Genomic DNA, 20922 nt, shown 5'->3' on the forward strand with positions numbered 1-20922 from the left:
GCACTGGAGAAAAGCTACTAGCCTGCTGACGGGAAGACAGAGCTAGGATAACACAGGGCAGACGGATACAAGGGTGTTTTCTTAATTGTTCCGTAACAGACAGAGGCACAGCCAGGGAATTACTCAGGAAGCAGGAAAAGTTACTTCTGTAAGCCAACTCCTTCACGGCAGGTTAAAATTTCTTGGGAAATTTACTCATCATGACAGTGGGAGCTGTACTCATATAAGCAAATGGATAAATAACAAGGCTGTAAAAAAGTTGTTTTGGTTTGTTTTTAATTTTTTAAATAATAGCAATAGGAAACGTTAAGAATAACACAGTAAAACCAGATCTGCAAAAGTTATTAAAAGCAGGAATGAAAGGAACAGCATAAAATAAGTTGAGAAAGCGAATGTTATCAAAGCAGTGACAGGAGATGAAGGACGCTGCTTAACAATAACCGAACACTTCCTGCGACACCATACCTTGTCGATGGCTTTTCCAACCCGAGAAACGCTGCTGTGGATGTCTTTGTGGTCAGAGGCCAATTTCTGAACAGTGTCCTTTATTCTTTTACAGCACTGGGTCAAAACAAGTGAAAGCGTCCCTGATAATTCAGTATCTTGGCCTACAAAAAAAGGAAAGGAAAAAAAAGATTGGTTACTTACAAAAGCAATCCCAAAGATGGCAAGTTTCAAATAGGCTCTTTGGAATATGAAAGATGGAAGAAAAGTGAAGAAAAATCAGCATCTGCTTTGAAGCAGATGGTCACATTCGTGATAATATTTTTCAAGTGAAAACTAAGAAAGTTATCCTAATATATTTTTTTATTGGGGGGGAAGAAATAAGAAAATTTTACTAAGAAAAAAACCCACTTTTGTAATTACTAAAATCAGCATAGACTGAATAATACTGCCAACGCATCTTTCAGAAAATGTCTCAGCAAATAAACTCACTTACTCAATCCACTTATAAACTGTTCAAGTCATTCTCAAAACATTTTGATTATTACTAAATTTCCTAAAGAGAGTATGTAGTCTAAATATTTTATATCCTATATAAAGAAGTAGAAGGAAAAAAAAATAACTTCTTTGGATATCATGATGTACAAAAATGAGTAACATAACGGGTCTGAGCTCATCTTGAGAAAGGCCTGCTTGCAAGGCTGACCCTTTGGCTAGTTATCTGGGAACGTGGATTTCAGGAGGGTTCCCACCACCCTACCTGAAAAGCATGGTTCACTGTGCCTAAACAGTTCGCCCAGTGCGGTTTATGCTGAACTCCTGCTTTCCTTCTTTGAGTCTGGAATCTTGGTACATGTTAGGCAGAGGGTGCCCATATGCCCAGTACCCAGTAAAACACCCTGAGTTCAATGTCTATAATGAGCTTTCCAGGTAGAAGACACTTCGTTCATGTTATAATTTGATGCAGAAGGAATTAAACGTGTCCTATGGACTCCACTGGGAGAGGACTCCTAGACTCACATGATAAAATCAACTGAAAGTTATTACCGTGTTTCCCTGAAAATAAAACCGGGTCTTATATTAATTTTTGCTCCAAAAGACGCATTAGGGCTTATGTTCAGGGGATGTCATCCTGAAAAATCATGCTGGGGCTTATTTTCTGGTTAGGTCTTATTTTCAGGGAAACAGGTAGTTACAATGCCCCCTGTTACAATCTCTATGGCCTAGCATTCTTTCCAGGTTACTGTCATCACTGCTCCTGGGGTGATGAGCATGTTGGAGCCACAATGCCAGAGGGAAGGCTCCGTGCAGACCCCTGGAACCATCACACCGCCCAGTGTGCCTTAGATATCCCAGGCTGGTCTGAGAATAGTAAGGCAGTTTTTGGAGATTTTAACCCCTGCCTTCTCAGACCACCGATGCTCTGATCATAAACGCTTATTCTATGACCCAACTCCTGTGTGGGTCTACTGGCTGAGCGGCACAGGGAGCACGAGCCCTCGACTGGTTTGGCCTCCTGTTTCAGGACAGGGCCCAAGAATTTGAACAAGCCCAGAACTACAGTAGCCCTAGTATGTTCATTCATTCAACAAGTATCTCTTGAGCACTCATTACATGATACGTGTAACACTGAAACAAACCACCAAAAATCCATGCCCTAACACCTGCTGGCCAACAAGATGAACAACACACAAAATAAGTCAATTATATAGTACGACAAAAGATGACACATGCTGGGGGTGGGGAAGGAGAGTAAAAGAGACGGCAGCATATGTGGGTTTAAGTAATTGCAATCTGAAAATGGGTAGACATGGTAGGCTTCACTGAGAAAATGACATGAGCAAAGGCTTGAAAGAAGGGAATTAGCCATGTGGCCACCTTAAGGGTGAAGGGTAGCAGAATATGCCACCCCAAAATATGCTTCTTTAGCATAAGGTTTACTTTGAGAAACAGCAGACAGAGGAAAAACTCTGAAAACAAAGACGTTATTCTTTTTAAGTGAAATTTACGTCTATAAAAGAAATCTCCATTTGTAAGGTGTCTCCCTCTCTGCACCAGGAAGAGAAGGATGGCTCTAAATCACAAGAAACTTTTATCAATGGAGAAGGCGACTTATCTGTATAACAAACCATACTTTTGTTTACCATGCGTTTCCTGGTAACCTACCCTTAGCTGCACTCCCACACCCTTTCTTTCTTTTGTGTTTAGCTGAAGATGGTATTGAAGCCTCAATTTTAAGCCACTTCTCTGAGTCACTCATTTTTCCCTAGGTATCTCCCTGTATACATGACGTATACAGGTTCATAAATCTGTTTTTCTCTCGTTAATCTATCTTTTATTACAGGGGTTGCAGCCAAAAACTCACAAGGGTAGAGGGAAAACTATTTTCCTCCCCTACAGGAGAACGCATTCCAACCTGAGGGGACAAAAGCCCTACTGCAGAAATACACCAGACTATTCATGGACTACTGAGGAGGCCACTGCGGCTCAAGTTGATCTCCTGCAAAGGAAAATAGGAGGACAGAAGCCCAAGAGACAATGGAGTCCTGATCTTGGAGGGCCTTTGGGCACTGTAAAGACTTTGGCTTTTACTTTGAGTGAAAGGGCTATCCACTGCCAGCTTCTGAGCACAGCAGGCACATACACTGATCTAACACTTAATATGGTCATGCTGGCTGGTGACAGGAGTGTAAGAACAGAAGCAGGAAGGAAAGTCAGGAGGTGGTGGTAGCAATCCAGATGAGATGACAGGGGCTCAGCCCAGGGTGTTAGATGGGAAGGTGGGGAGAAGTGGTGGGTTCTGGATACATTCTGACAGTAAAGCCAGCAGGCAGCCCTACTGGATGTGAGGGAACAGAAGGACTCACCGATGACTCCAAGGTTTTTAGCCTGAGTCAGCTAGAAAGATCCCATTGTCTTTAAGTAAGATGAAAAGGACTCTAGGCTGAGCAGGTATGAGGGGAACGGAAAGATAAAGAGTTCAGTGTGTGGCTTGTTACATGTGAGATGTTGAGTGACAGTCACCCAGTGCATCCGTGGAGGAGTCAGCTAGGTACACAAACCTGGAGTTCAAGAGGAAGGGCAGGGCGGGATGTACAAACTGGTGAGCCGCGGCATACAGGTGATAGTTGAAGCCATGAGACTAAATGAAATTACCTCGAGAGCCAGTGTAGACACAAAGTGATGAAAGGAGAGTCCTGGGAACTCCAAGTTTACGAGACCAAGAGGAAGGAGAACTGGAAAAGGAGCCTAACAAAGACTACGGAAATACTGTGACATAAAAGCAAAATCAAGGAAGCAGGGTTTGTGGAAGGCAAGTGACGAAAATGTGTCAAGGAGGAGGGAGTTACCAACTGTGTTAAACATGCTGCTATGTCAGTAAGAGTTGGACTGAGAACTGACCACTGGATTTACAAGGTGGAATTATCAGCGACCACGTCAAGAACAGGTTTTCTAGGGTTTCAAGAAAAGAAATCCTAGAAGGTTGCAGGGCCTGTGAAGACAGAATATAGAAACTCTGGCTCAGAGACAAACACTGCAGAAAGTAACAAAATAAGCAAACACAAGACAGGACCAGCAGGTAACCAATCCAATACGGGGCAACCAAAATAGAAACTGCCCTTATCTCTAAGTATAATTGCACAAACTATGTATCAGGTGCTTCCAACTTCTAACAACATAATTTAGGCTATGTGAAGACTTGATAATTTAGGAAAATCTCAAAATCTGTCTAAAAGGTATTCCATAGATACTTTGGGCCAAAAAAAAAAAAAAAATCTAAGTGCTCCAGTAGCTCTGCTCTGACCATTTGTGGTCTTTCGGTTTACCACCTTACCTAACCTAATGGCTTCATCTCCACTATGAAACTCTCTGCCCATAGCCTTACTCAGTCTTCTCAATTCCTAACGAATTCTGCTCTCCCCACCACTCTTCTGGCACTGAACTGTATGCCATTTAACACCCTCACGTATCTATCCTATTATCAGCCTCAACTAGATGTAAGTCCTGAAGGGAAGACAAGGTTCTTATTGAAACTGTATACTCCACACTCTTATCATATGTCTTGCACATTTGCAAGCACTGTTACCATAAGTATTTGGGCTGATGGTGAATAAAGGGAAAAAAGTTAAAAAGAAAGCCATATTCAACAAATACTGCTGGGATAACTAACTAGATATCCACATACAAAGACTCACAGCATACATGAAAATTAACCCAAAATGGAATAAGGAACCAAATTTAAAAGCTGAAATCAAATTAGAAGAAAATGGGTGTATTCGTGACTTTGGATTACACAGATATGAAACCACAAGCACAAGCAAGCAAAGAAAAAAATAATTAAATTGGACTTCATCAAAACAAAACTTTTGAACTTCAAACATTATCAAGAAAGTGAAAAGACAACCTACAGAATGGGAGAAAATATTTGCAAATCATTTACCAGACAAGGGTCTAATATCCAGAACATATAAGTAACTCTTACAACTCAACAACAGGAGAAATAACTCAACAAATGAACAAAGGATTTGAATAAACATTTTTTTCCAAAGAAGTTATACAAGTAAACAATAAGCACGGGGAAGATGTTCCACATCATTAGTCAATTGGGAAATGCAAATCAAAACTACAATAAGAGGGAGAAAGGGGGGTAAAAATGGGGTCAAATACATGGTGATGGAAGGAGAACTGACTGGGTGCTGATAACAATGAGATATACAGATGATGTATTACAGAATTACACACTTGAAACCTATGTAATTTTACTAACCATTGTCACCCCAATAAATTTTTATTAAAAAAAAAGAACTACCGTAAGTTACTTCAGACCCACTGGGATAGCTATAATGAAAAAGATGGATGACAACAAGAAGTGCTGGCAAGGATGTGGAGAATTTAGACCCCTCATACACTGCCGGTGTAATGTAAAATGGTGCAGCTGCTGTAGAAAACACTTTGACAGTTCCTCAGAAAGTTAAACAGAGTTACCGTATGACCCAGGAATGCCACTCCTAGGTAGGTATATAACCAAGATAACTGAAAACATGTCCACACACAAACTTGTATGTGAAGCATTATTCATTCTAGCCAAAAGTACAAACAATCTAAATGATGAATGGATAAACAAAACGAGGTATATCCACACAATGGAATATAATTTCAACCATTCAAAAGAAATGAAGCACTGATACACGCTACAACATGGATGAACTTTGAAAACATTATGTTAAGTGAAGTAAGCCAGACACAAAAGGCAACATATTATGTGATCCTATATATGAAATGTCCAGTATAGGCAAATCTACAGACAGAAGTAGATTCATGGTTGCCAGGGGCTGAGGGGATGGGAGAAATGGAGTGACCGTCAGGATGAGGTTTCTTTGGGGAGTAATGAAAATATTCTGGTTATAGCTAAACAACTCTGAATATACTAAAAGCTGGTTAATGTGTACTTTAAAAGGGTGAATTCTATGGTATGTGAACTATAGCTCAACTTAAACAAGAAACTTTAAAAAGCAAGCCATAACTCCTATCCATCCAGACATGTTTGTTTCTACAGTCAACAGACAACAAACAGCTTTGAGAACAAAAAAGCAGAGCCCAAACTCGAGAAGAGAGGTTATTTGGAATTTACCAACTGAACTTCTATGTCCTGACCTTGAAATCCATAGATATTTTCAAATCTTAGCAACGTATATATCTGGAGTGTGATGCTTCTTCCTTTACTATCTACAAGTCACTATACTTTTTGGTTTTCAAGCTTATAAATGATGGATATTAGTAGTATAAGGTCAATTAATTAACTTTGAGAGTTCTCAGTATGCCCCAAAGAAAAATAATTTTACAAAGTATTTGGAAGCGCAAGGAAAGTATAATGGAATAACCTGAAAGAGAACCCTGGGAAAGCCCTGTTCAGAGAGAAAGATTCCACTAATGCATTTTCAAATGGATTCAGTGGAAAACAGCCAAAGGTAAAACCAGGTTTGAAAATCATTGTAATAACCAAACTGAGTAAAACCAAACTTCTAAGTCCTAAAGGGAGAGTTCCAATGTTCTTTTGTCTTCTCTGTCTGAAAACAAAACCTGCTTCTAGGGGAAACTTTCTGTGAAAGAAATCTAACTGGATTCAATTGCTAGAAGTAAAGCTGGGAGGAATTCCCATGACAGTCATCTTTCCCGTAACGACACACGATCTGACGGTGAATGCCTGACTCCAGGATGATGGCCACTGTGGTGGTCACTTTTCCCAGGGTGAAGTCCTGTGCCCACTGTGTCTTTCAATGCAATAAACCTCCCTGGACTCGGGCCCTATACACAATACTGAATGAAACGGTTCTGAGGCAATGCTCATCATTTATAGTCATCATTAAGTACATTTTTTTTTAGTACTTTATTTTTTTCAGAGCAGTTTTAGGTTTGGAACAAAACGGAGAGGGAGGTACAGAGGTTTCCCATATTCCCCTTGCCCCCACACCTGCACAGCCCCCCCCCATATCAACATCACTCAACACCATTGTAAAGTTGGGGGGGGGTGTTATTTTCTTGCTAAGGACGAACCTACATGGCCACATCACACTCACCCAAAGCCCTAGTTTCCACTAGGGTTCACTCTTGCTGTCGCACATTCTGTGGGTTTTGACAAATGTATGATACATATCCATCCGTATAATATCACGCAAAGCATTTTCACTGCCCTAAAAACCCTCTGTGCTCTGCCTATTCATCTCTCTCTCCTCCACCCTACCCCTGGCAACCACTGGTCTTTTTATTGTCTCCACAGTTCTGCCTTTCTCAGAATGTCACATGGCTGGAATCATCCAGCCTTTTCAGATTGGTTTCTCTCACTAATACGCATTCAAGCTTCCTCCACGTCTTTGCATGCCTTGATAGCTCATTTCTTCATAATGCTGAATTCCATTGTCTGGATGTACTACAGTCACCTACTAAAGGACATCTTGGTTGTTTCCAAGCTTTGGCAATTATGATTAAAGCTGTTACAAATGCCCATGTGCAGCTTTCTGTGTGGACATAAGCTTTCAACTCCTTAGGGTAAATACCAAGAAGTTTGATCACTACATATTATGCTAAGAGGAGGATCAGTTCTGTAAGAAACCACCAAACTGTTTTTCAAAGTGGCTGTACCACACAAGTAAGGTTCCTTTTATTATGACTTGATTCAACAGGTAAAACAATTACCACGTCAATAAAAGATTTTAATTCCAAGCAAAAAACCAACACACATGGTTGGTCTAAGTTAAGTTCCTTCCAAAACAATAGAATAGGAACTTTTATTTTATAAACAGGTTTTAAGGGTGATATTCTCAGATACTGGAATAGTCATGGCTCCCTCCAAAATCAGACATTTGACAAACTGAATTAAACATATCTGAGTTATACCCTCGCTCGAGGGAAGTAAGAGAAAAAATAAACATGTGGGATTATATCAAACTAAAAAGTTTTTTCACAGCAAAGGAAACCATCAATAAAACAAGAAGGGATCCTACTGAATGGGAAAAGATATTTGCCAATGATATATCTGATAAGGGATTAATATCACAAATCTATGAAAAACTCACTCAACTCAACTCCAAAAAAATAAACGACCCAATTAAAAAATGGGCAGAGGACTTGAAGAGACATTTTTCTAAAAAGGACATACAGATGGCAAACAGACATATGAAGAAATGCTCAACCTCACTAACCATCAGAGAAATGCAAATAAAAACCACAATGAGATACCACCTCACCCCAGTCAAAATGGGTATCATCAATAAATCAACAAACAACAAGTGCTGGTGCGGATGTGGAGAAAAGGGAACGCTTGTGCACTGTTGGTGGGATTGCAGATTGGTGCAGCCACTATGGAAAACAGTATGGAGGTATCTCAAAAATCTGAAAATGGAACTACCCTATGATCCAGTAATTCCACTCCTAGGTATCTATCCGGAGAAATCCAAAACTTCAATTCAAAAATCTTTATGCACTCCTATGTTTATTGCAGCGCTATACACAATAGCTAAGACATGGAAACAACCAAAATGCCCATCGGTAGATGACTGGATTAAGAAACTGGTACATTTATACAATGGAGTATTACGCAGCCATAAAGAAGAAAGAAATCTTACCATTTGCAACAACATGGATGGACCTAGAGAACATTATGTTAAGTGAAATAAGTCAGACAGAGAAAGATAAGTACCATATGATCTCACTTATTTGCGGAATCTAAAGAAAAGAATAAGTGAATGAACTAATCAGAAACAGTTTTGGAGACAAAGAGGAAAAACTGAGGTTTGCTAGATGGGCGGGAGGGGTGGGAGTTGGGGGGGAGGGTGAGGGGATTGGAGGGCAGTCGGTGACCACAGGATGGCCACGGGTTTGAAAATTAATCTGGGGAACGTAATTTAGTGGTTACCAGAGGGTAAGGGGGTTGGGGGGTGGGAGATGAGGGTAAGGGGGATCAAATATATGGTGATGGAAGGGGAACTGACTCTGGGTGGTGAACACACAGTGTAATTTATGGATGATGTGATACAGAATTGCACACCTGAAATCTATGTGATTTTACTAACAATTGTCACCCCAATACATTTAAAAAATAAAATTAAAAAAATAAATAAATAAATAAATAAATAATAAATAATAAGAAAAAAAAAAACATATCTGAGTTAAATCCCAAACTGTTCTTACAGAGTTTAGCTAAGACTTCAAGCTCTGCCCTTGGGCTTCTCTGCAAAGCCATTTCAGCATTTATATCCATAAGTTTCAATGAAACAACAAGTTAGAAAAATTATCTGTTTCCATAGCATCCTACACCTCTCTGTCAGGGCTTCCCATTTCATTATAAATATTTCCTTAACAGGGCTTCACATTTCATTGTAAATATTTATTTGTCTATCACCTCCCACATATTAATTAAAGATAGGAAATACGATTTTTAATCCCCAGTGTTTAACATGGTAACTAGCACATATTAGGCTTTCGGTAACTACTAACTGAATGAATAAAAAAGTAATAAATTGTGTATGACACATTTTCAATTTCAAGGCCAGCACTGGAGACTGCCACTACCGACGCACTCTCAACCAACACCCTCTGAAACTGCCAACAGTTTTACACTCAGCAGTTCCCTGAGCCTCCACTCTTACAGGATGTTTACTGCGCATTACACAACAGCACTGCAGCCTAAATTTTCCCAAAAGCAAACAAATACATAAGTCAACATACACACACACCAATTTTCAAATAAAACATACTCACAAAATAAAGCTACCCCAGTTATAAGTTCCTTTTCTTTTCCAAATAACAACCCCCCGCAAAAAGAAAAGAACAACTTTAAACACATAGGTAAAGATTTGGAATAAAAATTCACGGGCTTGTGTTTTGAGCCAGTTTCATTGTTTGTAAAAGATTATCCCAAGGTTTGTCAAAGAAATGAAATACATCTCAACTTTAATACACAGTGTGTTCCTGTAAAAATGTACCCCAAGCCAGAAGGTAGGAAGGTAAAACAAACTTACACGTTAAAAGGGGTGTCTGGTTCTCATAATGTGAAAAATCATGAACTTCCTAGTTATACACTGGTTTTATAAATAACCTTCAAATAACAGTTTAGCATTTTGTACATATAGCTGTTCAATTATTTTCCTATATTACTGATCACATTGACTTAAGATAATCACATGTCCAAATATGTGACAAGATTTACTCTTTATTTTGGGCCATCTAATACAAGTAAGACAAAGACATCACTAAGATTAAAAACTCTTTCTCGTCCTTACTCAGTATTTGCGTTTTTAATTTTAATGCTTATTTTTATGGATTAAATAAGCAATGGAAGGGAACCCTCAAATGATTGTGAACACACTGTTAAAGAAAGATAACACTGCTAAAACTAAACAGTTGTTTGATAGGCAGCTGATACAGTTCAGCTACAACTCTGATACGTCTGCTCATTGGCAGATAATCCTAAATTCTAATTTGTCTATAAAAGGCAATTTAAAGGTGTGAATTACACCATGAAGTACATGCTGCCTAAGCGTCAAACACATGAGAGATGAGCCACACTATAATTAAGAGCACTCTATAAGAAAATAGTGAGGCACAATACAGAAACATATTGCTATGATGATAATTACTCCGATTTCCAAAAGGGCTGAAAACCTCACTCTCTAAGACTAGAGAATTTTGGTAGAAATAAATAGCAGGAGTCTCCAGAAATCAAAGAGACCTGACTTAACATTATTATGAATATTCCGGAGGCAGAGAAAATTATAAATATACTAGTTTATAAATACTACACATATTGCATTTTAGCTCTTTTGAGTTATTAAAAGTTAACTCCATTTTGAGAAAATGGACAGAGAACTTAAATTTGGAGTTAAGTGGAAAGCAAAATGGCACACAGCTTTGATGTAGATAAATACAAAGAAATCCATTTAGTAAAGATAATCCTAACTGTACCTAAGAAAACTCAGATCTCATAGAGCTATAATCCAGAGTCCATTCTAGTTAATCCCTTAAAAAAAAAAAATAAAAATAGAAAAAGCCAAACGATTAGGCATCACTAAGGGGAAAAAAACATCTACCTTATCCCACTCCTATAAAAAAAAGTCTTAATACCTTAAAATAAACAAAATAGAAGACAGAGACAAAACAGGGAGGAAAAAAAACCTAAAGTCAAAAAGGAAGGGAGAGCTCTAGCTGCCATCCTGTGTCCCTGCATGTGTGCCTTTATTCTCAGCTGGTCTGCTCAGGACCGAGTGCCAACCCTAGTCCCCTGCGTGGCCCCGTTTCCTTTCCAACAAGATGAAAGCAACTATCATGAACCAGGAGAAACTTGCCAAACTGCAGGCACAAGTGCACATTGGTGGGAAAGGAACTGCTCGCAGAAAGATGTTGGTTCACAGAACAGCTACAGCAGACAATAAATAAACTTCAGTTCTCCTTAAAGAAGTTGGGGGTCAACAATATCTCTCGTATTGAAGATGTGACTATGTTCACAAACCAAGGAACAGTGATCCACTTTCACAAGCCTGAAGTTCAAGCCTCTGGCAGCGAACACTTTGACCGTCGCAGGCCACGCTGAGACCAAGCACCTGACAGAAATGCTACCCAGCATCTTAAACTAGCTTGGTGCAGACGGTCTAACCAGTTTAAGACTGGCCGAAGCTCTGCCCAAACCATCTGGGGATGAAAAAGCACCACTTGCTCCCGGAGAGGATGACGATGGTGAAGTTCCAGACCTTGTGGAGAATTTTGGTGAGGCTTCCAAGAAAGAAGCAAACTGAACTGAGTCAACTTCTGAAGAAGATAAAACTTGAAGAAGTTACGGGGAGCTGCTATTTTATATTATGACTGCTTTTTAAAATTTTGTTCATGGATCTGATAAAATCTTGATCTCTAATATTTTTAAGCCCAAGCCCCTTGGACACTGCAGCTCTTTTCAGTTTTTGCTTATACACAAATCATTCTTTGCAGCTAATTGAGGTGAAGAAACTTGGGAATAAAGTTTGGAACAAAGGTTAATAAAGTTCTTTGCCTAGTTAAGGGGAAAAAAAGAAAGGAAAGGAGAACCATGACACTTAAGATTCAATTGACACTGAATTGAGCATAAATGCCTGTGTTCAGGGTACAGATTGTATTCTAGACAGATGAAGCAATTTAGGATAGGAGTAAAAACGATAAAAGGGTCTAAGACTGATTCTAAAGAAGTAGTTGGACATGGATATGCTTGTAAAATATTAAAAGAGAAAAACTTGAAACTTGAAAAGGTAAGGTTAGCATTTTAAAAAAAATACAAGGACTATTTCATACTGTGAGTAGCAAACTAAACTGGCCTATTAGTTTTATGCTTCTTATGAGCTACCTCAGTACCTAGGACACAGCAGCTGCTCAACTGAGATTTATTCAGAGGAGGGAAAAGGCACAAATAGAACATACTCATTTTTCTACAGGCAATACACACTGAAAACAAACTTTTTTCAGTATGTCAATAGCTAGTAAATCTGCAAAGTATAGCATTTGTCGGTCAACTCCTGACAACAGAACAGGGGATTGAGATGAGTATTCTGATCTACTGCACCAAATCACAGCCTAGTGTGCTGCAAACCCAAGCACGAAAGAAAAGTTTGTATTTAAGAGCTAAATTACAAGGTACAGATTAACAGTGCTCCTGGAGCAGAGAGCAAGACCAACGTTACTGGCACTGGAAGGCTTCAAAAAAGCCGGCTATGAGGCAAGAACTGGAGAGAGAGAAGAAAAAGATGTAGGTGCAAAGTTTTTAAATGTCTGCTAGTTAGTCCACTTTAGACAACCTATTCACTCCCTTCAAATTCAAAATGTAGAGAATTATCTCTAGGTATCTATCTCTTTATCTTTGAAATGAATGGCTGAACTGCATAAAGTTTTAGCACTGAAATGTGGATTTCGTATTTAAAAATCAAACTCAAATTTCTACCTTCCCCTCTCCTAAACTTCCTATTTCCTTCCTGGTTCCATAATTGTCTACTCATGTTAAACATTAGATTATTAACCTTTGATTTTTCAAGCCTTTCTTTACCACTGCGCCAGACTCCATCCATTCCAGGCACCAAGTCCTGGTATTACCTCCCTCGGGAAGTCTATGCTCGGGTTCCCTTTACAGCTCTATCGCGACTACCCAAAGACGGGTCCCTATCTTACCAGATCTACACTGACACTTAACCTTACCTTAACTAGTCTTCTTGCCAAACCTCACTCCCAACTCCAACCAGCTTAAATGCTGCTGACAACTGGTCTCTAATCAAAAAGCACTCCCCCAACCTCAGTCATTCAGTATCTTCCCAGCCTAACTTTCTCTGGTAGCCATAACTATATAAAACCTGACTCCAATTTAATTTTAATTCTCTTACCCCATTTCTCCCCACCCTGGTCTTCCACTGTTCCCTGAACGTCTCTTGTACTCCCACTCCCCCGCACCTTTGTTCTTACCAATCTCCTCTCCTGCCACCCCGTCCTATCTTCCTGCTAGTCACATTCAATCTGTTATTGAAACTTCCCACAGTTTGGAAGTCTCTCCGTCTCAACTCCTACCCTGCCTAGTCTGTACCACTCAATGAGCATTGGGCTTATATACAGAAGCTCCTCAACTTATGATGGGGTTATTTCCAGATAACCCCCATCGTAAGTTGAAAATATCGTAAGTCGAAAATGTATGTAATACACCTAACCGACCGAAAACCATAGCTTCACCTAGCCTACCTTAAACATACTCAGAACACTTATATTAGTGTACAGGTGGGTCAAATTATCTAACACAGGGAATACACTGTAGAGTATCAATTGTTGACCCTCGTGATCGCATGGCTGACCGGGGACTGCGGCTTGCTGCTGCTATCCAGCATCTTGTATCTTAACACGTATCACCAACCCAGGGAAAGATCAAACTTCAAAACTCAAAACTTGAAGTATGGTTGCTACTGAATGTGTATCGCTTTCGCACCATTGTAAAGTCAAAAAAATCCTAAGCTGAACCATCGTAAGTCGGGGACTATCTGTATATGACCTTGCATTACAGGGCATTGTTTGTCTGTGTTTGTTAAAAACATACCGGTCTCATATCCCTAACTAGATAGAAAGCTCTTAAAGCATGAGAAAAATTGCTTGTCCTTTTTATTAGGTTGGTGCAAAAATCACTGCGGTTTAAAAGGTTAAAAATTGCAATAACCACAATTACTTTTGTACCAACCTAATAACTCTCAAAAGACTTCACCTATAACTGGTGATTAACTACTATTGACCAGGTGCCCCATGTAGTTCTTCCTAAGGGCTCCTTTTCTTCCCATTTCTCTGAACTGCTAGTATTTATGCCAAACAAAAGCACTGTTATATATGCTGTGCCATGGCCTTGGGTTTTTCCCCCTCTCAAATGTAAGTCTGGTCTCATTATCCCACTAAAGTTTCTTGAAGATTCTGTTTCTTATACATTTTGAGTATTCCTTACAATGTTAAGCAGGTACATTCCCTGGGCACAGAATGGTATTTAACATACTCCAGTAATAAGTATACCTGAAGAGTCAAAGTGTTTCAATTAAAACAATGCTTAACACTGATTAAAGGCACAGACCTTAAAAATAACAAATACACTTGTTTTAGATTTCAAAGCCAGTTCCCATCTATTACCCACTTAATTCCCATAACTGTGTTTTAAGTTATCTGTTTACTGAAAAGGAAACAGACTAAGCAAGATTGTAGAACCAGTAAACGGCAGAGCAAGGACTCAAACCCAGATCTCCTAAGCTCAAGGACAAAATTGTATTTTATTCCACAAGTGCAAACTCACCTTATCTCCTCAATTAGCCTCCAAGTTCTCTAAGGTCCTAATTTCTTTTAAAAGAAGTCTCTCCTATCTCGTCCCAAATGTCTTCATATACCAATGATAAGATATTAAATCCATATGGATTCCACAGACACAGCAAACTCATCAAAGATAACACACCAGATTGTACCCCAGTACAAGAAGAACTTACTACTCAGGCCTCAATCTTAAATGGAGAAAGACTTGGCAATATGAGCCTTATTATGGACTCCCCGGTGTTCCCAAAGAACCATTTTGAGCTCAGCCATACAATCACCAAATCCAAATAAGATGAAAGTATAATTCTAAAAGACTCAAGTCCTACTGGAAATTCTAATCCCAGTTCTTTAAGGCTTTAGACTAGCACCTAATCTAAGAGGAAGGCCAGAAGTTTCCATCACTCTTCAACAAATTCGTGGAGCTTTCAAAGAAATGCTCAGTTAGAGATCATCACTTCCCTAGTACGTATCAACTTCTGGGTCACACAGAGGACCATGGGGCTCCAAGTACGTACGTCAAGCCAGGACCTTCCACAATTCTCCCCTAAACTGCATTTTGGGGTTATTTTCAAAGATGAAGAAGCAGGGCCCTAAATAAAAAGTTTTAATACCCCAAGTGAATAGTTTACTTAAATACCATTTTCACCATCCTAATAATAGATTAAGACACAAAAACAATGGACATTTCTCTCTAAGCCCTAGTATGATAGTATCACGAAAGTGCTGGCAAGTTTCTCCCTATTATCTACAATTAGAAATTACTTAAAAGATAAAATAACCTTAGGACAATGATTTTATTACGTCAAGCATTAAAGCAATTTCAAACAAGTTCTCAAAGGTAACATGAATCAAATCGTTTTCTCTATTATACAGATTAAGTCATGCTAACAATTCAGTATTTGAATTATACAAACATTACAATTAGGAGGCAAGACAAAAACTGAGAAATAAAGGTTAGACTAGTCAAGAAAACATCTCAAAGAACAATGCTATTATTAATGTATCTCAATTATAATATATTATATATATTAATTATATATACGACATATTTTATATATATATGTATTATATATATATGTATATATATATAATACATATATATAAAAAGTAGACTTTTATCCTAGGTACAAGTTTTCCTTTCTCTAGAACTCTCTTCTCTATCTGATCAATAGTAGATCACAGGACCATACATCTACTGACACAGGGTAAGCATAGACCAAGATGGCCAATGAACGCCATGCTCTTGCCCCAATTACTGATTCAGGGAGAGGCTTACATCACTCAAACCAAGACAATAAGGGTAGTCCCTGGTACTTTTGTTGGAAATGCAGACGAAAGGCATGTTCCTGTCTTTGAGATCCCTAACAGTAAGGATGACATGAACTCAACTGGCCATCTTCACGTCCATATGGAGAAAGCTCCTTTGAGAATGAGCCAACCATGGTGAGAAGAAGAGAAGAAGACCAGTCCTCATCACATCCCTGGAGCCAGCCTGGCCTAACCTCAGCCTATGTAGTTATGAGTCAACAAATTCCATTTTAATTAAAACTATTCTGCCATTTTCAACCAACAAGAATCCCAAGTACCATACTAGTCTGAATAAGATGCCAAATAACAAAGAAATATCACTTAAATGAGTGTGGAAAGGAATGGCTGAAAAGTTATATCTACTTCTAAACCCAACTGGAAACACCAACAATGGCCTATTATTCTCACCATCTAAAATAACTCTAATTTGGTTACTAGTCTATTCTCCTCTTAAAGGAGTATTTGAACAACGGCTTCTGTTACCCATGCAAACTTTTCTGACCTATTTATCTGCTACTTTCCAGACTAGACGTTAAATGTAGATATCAATTTGTATTCAATTCAAAACTTAGTCATTATTCTTGCAACAGTGTCTTGTTAGTATTTAGCAAAAAGTATTTAGCAAAACCTTAACAAACAGGAGACCACACTATGTACCCTACCCCAAGTACATCAAAGAATAAACCTGAGTAAGTAAACAAACCACTAGTCCACCAAACCCTGATCCTTTTACATTCATTCAACACTGGTAGGCTCTGGAAAGCACAAAGAATTTATATATAAGCATACTTTTCAATACGTATGTATAATATATACAACCCAAATTCTAGAATGAAAAGTTACACCTAACATGTGACCCTGGACCTTTGCTTTCTGTCTGCTGATAATACAAGCCCATATCACAGAAATTTAAAATGTGACCACCATAATTTGTTTTTTCCTTTCATGCTTAACTGCCTACTTACCTTCTCATTTGTCACCCTCCAATTTTTTTAAATATTTTTTTTAATTATAGCTGACACACAGTATTGTATTAGCTTCAGATGTACAACATCGTGACTAGACATTTATGTAACTTACAAAGTGATCACCCCAATAACTCCTGTACCCATCTGACAGCATAGCTATTACAATACTACTGACTATATTCCCCATGCTACAGTCTACATCCCCATGACTATTTTGTAACTATCAATTTGTACCACTTATTCCCTTCCTCCCTTCTTCCATCCTCCCAAACCGACCCCCCAGTCTGGCAACCATCAAAATGCTCTATGAGCTTGTTTCTGTTTTGCTTGTTCATTTATCCTTTGTTCTCTAGAATCCACATATAAGTGAAATCATGACATTTGTCTTTCTCTGTCTGACTTACTCCACTCAGCACAATACTCTCTAGGTCCATCCATGTTGTTGCAGATGGCAAGAATTCATTCTTTATTATAATCGAGTAATATTCATTGTATATATATACCACCTCTTCTTTATCCATTCATACATTGGTGGACACCCAGGTTGCCTCCATATCTTGGCTACTGTAAATAATGCTGCAATGAACATATGGATGCACGTATCCCTTCAAAGTAATGTTTGGGATTCTTCAAATAAACACCCGGAAGTGGGATTATTGGGCCCTCCTTTGTCTCTTGTTATAGCCCTTGTTTTAAAGTCTATTTTGTCTCATGTAAGTATTGCTACCTCAGCTTTTTCGTTTGTTTCCATTTCCATAATATATCTTTTTCCATCCCTTTACTTTCTGTCTGTGGTCTTTTCGATCTGAAGTGAGTCTCTTGTAGGCAGCATATGTATGGGTCTTGTTTTCTTATCCATTCAGCCCTCCTATGTCTTTTGAGTGTAGCATTTAATCCATTTACATTTAAATGTTGATATGTAGTTATTGCCATTTTATTATTTATATTTTACATGTTTTTTTTTTTCCTTCTTGTTCTTAAGGAAGTCCCTTTAACATTTCTTGTAATACTGGTTTGGTAGTGATAAACTCCTTTAGTTTTTGTTGCTGTCTGGGAAGCTCTTTATCTGTCTGATCTAAATGATAGTTTTGCTGAGTAGAGTAATCTTGGTTGTAGGTTCTTGGTTGTAGGTCCTTGCTTTTCCTGACTCTGAATATTTCCTGCCAATCCCTTCTGGCCTGCAGTTTCTGTTGAGAAATCATCTGACAGTCTTATAGGAGCTCCCTTGCTTTTCTCTTGCTGCTTTTCAGATTTTCTCTGTCTTTAACCTTTGGCATTTTAATTGTGATGTGTCTTGGTGTCGGCCTCTTTGGGTTCATCTTGTTTGGGACTCTGCACTTCCTGGGCTTGTATGTCTATTTCCTTCACCAGGTTAGTGAAGTTTTCCATCATTATTTCTTCAAATAGGTTTTCTATTCCTTGCTCTCTCTCTTCTCCTTCTGGTATCCTAATGATGTGAAGGTTGGTATGCTTGATGTTGTCCCAGAGCCCCTTAAACTATCCTCATTCTTTTCTTTTTTTGCTGTTCTGATTGGGTATTTTCTGCTTCCTTATCTTCCAAATCGCTGATTTGATTCTCTGCTTCATCTAATCTACTGTTGATTTCCTCCAATGTATTCTTCATTTCAGTTAGTGAATTCTTCATTTCTGACTTTTTTGTTTTCTACCTCCATTTTTGTATCTCTTATCTCTATTGAAATTCTCACTGAGATCACTGAACATCCTTATAACCAGAGTTTTAAACTCTGCGTCTGATAGATTGTCTCCATTTTAGTTTAGTTGTTTTTCTGGAGCTTTGTTCTGTTCTTTCATTTGGCACATGTTTGTCTCCCTATTTTGGCTGACTCTTTGTGTTTGTTTCTATGTATTAGGTAGAGCTGCTAAGTCTCCCGGTGTCAGCAGAGTGGCCTTATGTAGTAGGTGTCCTGGAGGGCCCAAGCTGCAAAGCTAGGCCAGCTGCCATTAGTGCCGGGATCAGGGCTGCTCAGCAAGTGGTACCGGGGATGCCAAGGCCAAATGCTGCTGGCTTGGGGCCTGCGAACCTTTGAGAGATTTTAGCAAAATCGGCAGCATGAGTCAAGACAGGCTGTTTGTATGAAAAAGCCACTGGAAGAAGCGTGGGTGGGCCCACAAGTTGGACGGGCCCACAGGTCGGGTGGGAATCACCAAGGGCTGGGAGAACCGTGTCAGGTTGGTAGAGACTCAGATATGGAGGCCACCTGTGCGTGCAGGCTGGGTGGGGGAGGGCTCAACAAAGGAACAATGGCTTCTGCTAGTATTTCTGTCTGGGAGAAAGCTGCCCCTCCAGCACTTGTCCTGAAGCCAAACAATTCAGTTCCTTCCGGTAAGTCCCTGCTGCTTTTCGAGCTGCTGCCCCAGTGCTGGAGCTCAGACCAAGTGAGTCGGTCGGTGAGTAGGTCAGAGAGTAAGTCCGTGTGTGGGCCCCTGAAGAGAAACACCTGGGATTCCAGTCACCACAATGTCTGCTAGTTTTCACAGCCAGAAGTTATGGAGACCTCTTTTCCTGGCACTGGAGCCCTGGGCTGGAAAGCCTGAAGTGGGGTTGGAACCCCTCACTCCTGCGGGGATTGGAGGGCGCCTCTCCAGCTGAGATACACCTCTTGATTCTTAACTACCACACACCAGTGTGGGACCAACTTGTTCTAGATCTCTGCCCCTCCTACCAGTCTCGAAATGGCTTCTGTATATCCTTAGATACAGGACTTCTGTTCAACTAGACTTTAAGCAATTATCGATGATGGTTGTTCCGTAGTTTAGTTGTGATTTTGATGTGGTCGTGAGAGGAGGGAAATTACAGCCTTGACTTTCTCTACCATCTTGGCCAGAAGTCCCTATCACTCACAAATTTTTAAAAAAGAAAACAGTTCTGCAACAATTCTCTTTGATTCACCAAAGAGATAAATAAAGGTTGAGGATCATGGTTTAAATGAGTTTAACTACCAGGAGTACACACAAAAAAGGAGTTTTAGAAGCTTCCCACAACTGAAGCTGTCTTTACCAACTTCCAAATTGAGATGATACTAAGCCTAAATCACAGCAAGTAGAATTACATGTCCAGTGTTTCAAAGTAAAAATGAATAATGACAAATTATTATTATTGTTTTCCTGAATTCCCTTAAAGTTTTCCTGGAAATCAGCGTCTTTGTCTGGGAGGTGGGCAGTTAAGTTGTCCAAGAATAAGAAAGAGTGGGAGAAAGATTTTTTTTACTGGTTATCCTTTTTATCATTTGAATTCACACCACTTGACTGTATTATCTACTCAAAATAAATAAAATTTAAATTTAGAAAATTCCTTGAGAATTACTTTCACAAACCACATTAGAACTCCTCTAGAAAATAATAAAAAATACTGTACACACTTTACTCTTACAAAAATTGTAATTTTCCCAAGTACACTTCAAACATGTCATAAAACTGTTATCCAATTGTTTCATTCTACTCTTCTTTCACCAATATTGCTGATATTTAGAATAGCAGCAGTACGATATAGTTCTTTTCTGTTATCCCTTCCACCACAAAAGGAAATATATAAATATATTTGCCAGTAGGAAAAAAAAAAAAAACATGCTAAAAGGCATATAATCACAAGTCAAATCACCAAAATTTATCCATACTATTTATCTTAATCAAGGGTTGTCCAAAATGTGGTTCCCATAACCACTGATGTGAATGGTGATTTTACCTGTATGTGAAATAATACTTTAGTGGTTATGAATTTATTTTTAACATGTAACTTATACTATCACACCAAACCTATGACTTCACAAATATCGTTGTTTAGAATGAGGACAAATCTACTTAAGTAAAATCATAAATCCATCTGAAAAATAACAGTGCACATGTATGA

The 20922-nt window shown here is 38.9% G+C and overlaps 1 protein-coding gene and 1 pseudogene across 4 annotated transcripts in view; one reads left to right on the forward strand and one right to left on the reverse strand.

Annotated features, from left to right (window-relative positions):
- Window positions 1-20922, reverse strand: part of RMND5A (required for meiotic nuclear division 5 homolog A) — a 60371-nt gene that overhangs the window by 37276 nt on the left and 2173 nt on the right. For all 4 annotated transcript variants that reach the window (XM_033124569.1, XM_033124570.1, XM_033124568.1 and 1 more), the window contains exon 2: window positions 466-608. In XM_033124569.1, the coding sequence (XP_032980460.1) occupies window positions 466-608 (143 nt within the window). The remainder of the gene's footprint in view (window positions 1-465; window positions 609-20922) is intronic.
- Window positions 6405-11732, forward strand: LOC117032884 (transcription factor BTF3-like; annotated as a pseudogene).

The sequence above is a fragment of the Rhinolophus ferrumequinum genome, chromosome 13, assembly GCF_004115265.2.
Source record: "Rhinolophus ferrumequinum isolate MPI-CBG mRhiFer1 chromosome 13, mRhiFer1_v1.p, whole genome shotgun sequence".
In the NCBI taxonomy this organism is placed as follows: domain Eukaryota; kingdom Metazoa; phylum Chordata; class Mammalia; order Chiroptera; family Rhinolophidae; genus Rhinolophus; species Rhinolophus ferrumequinum.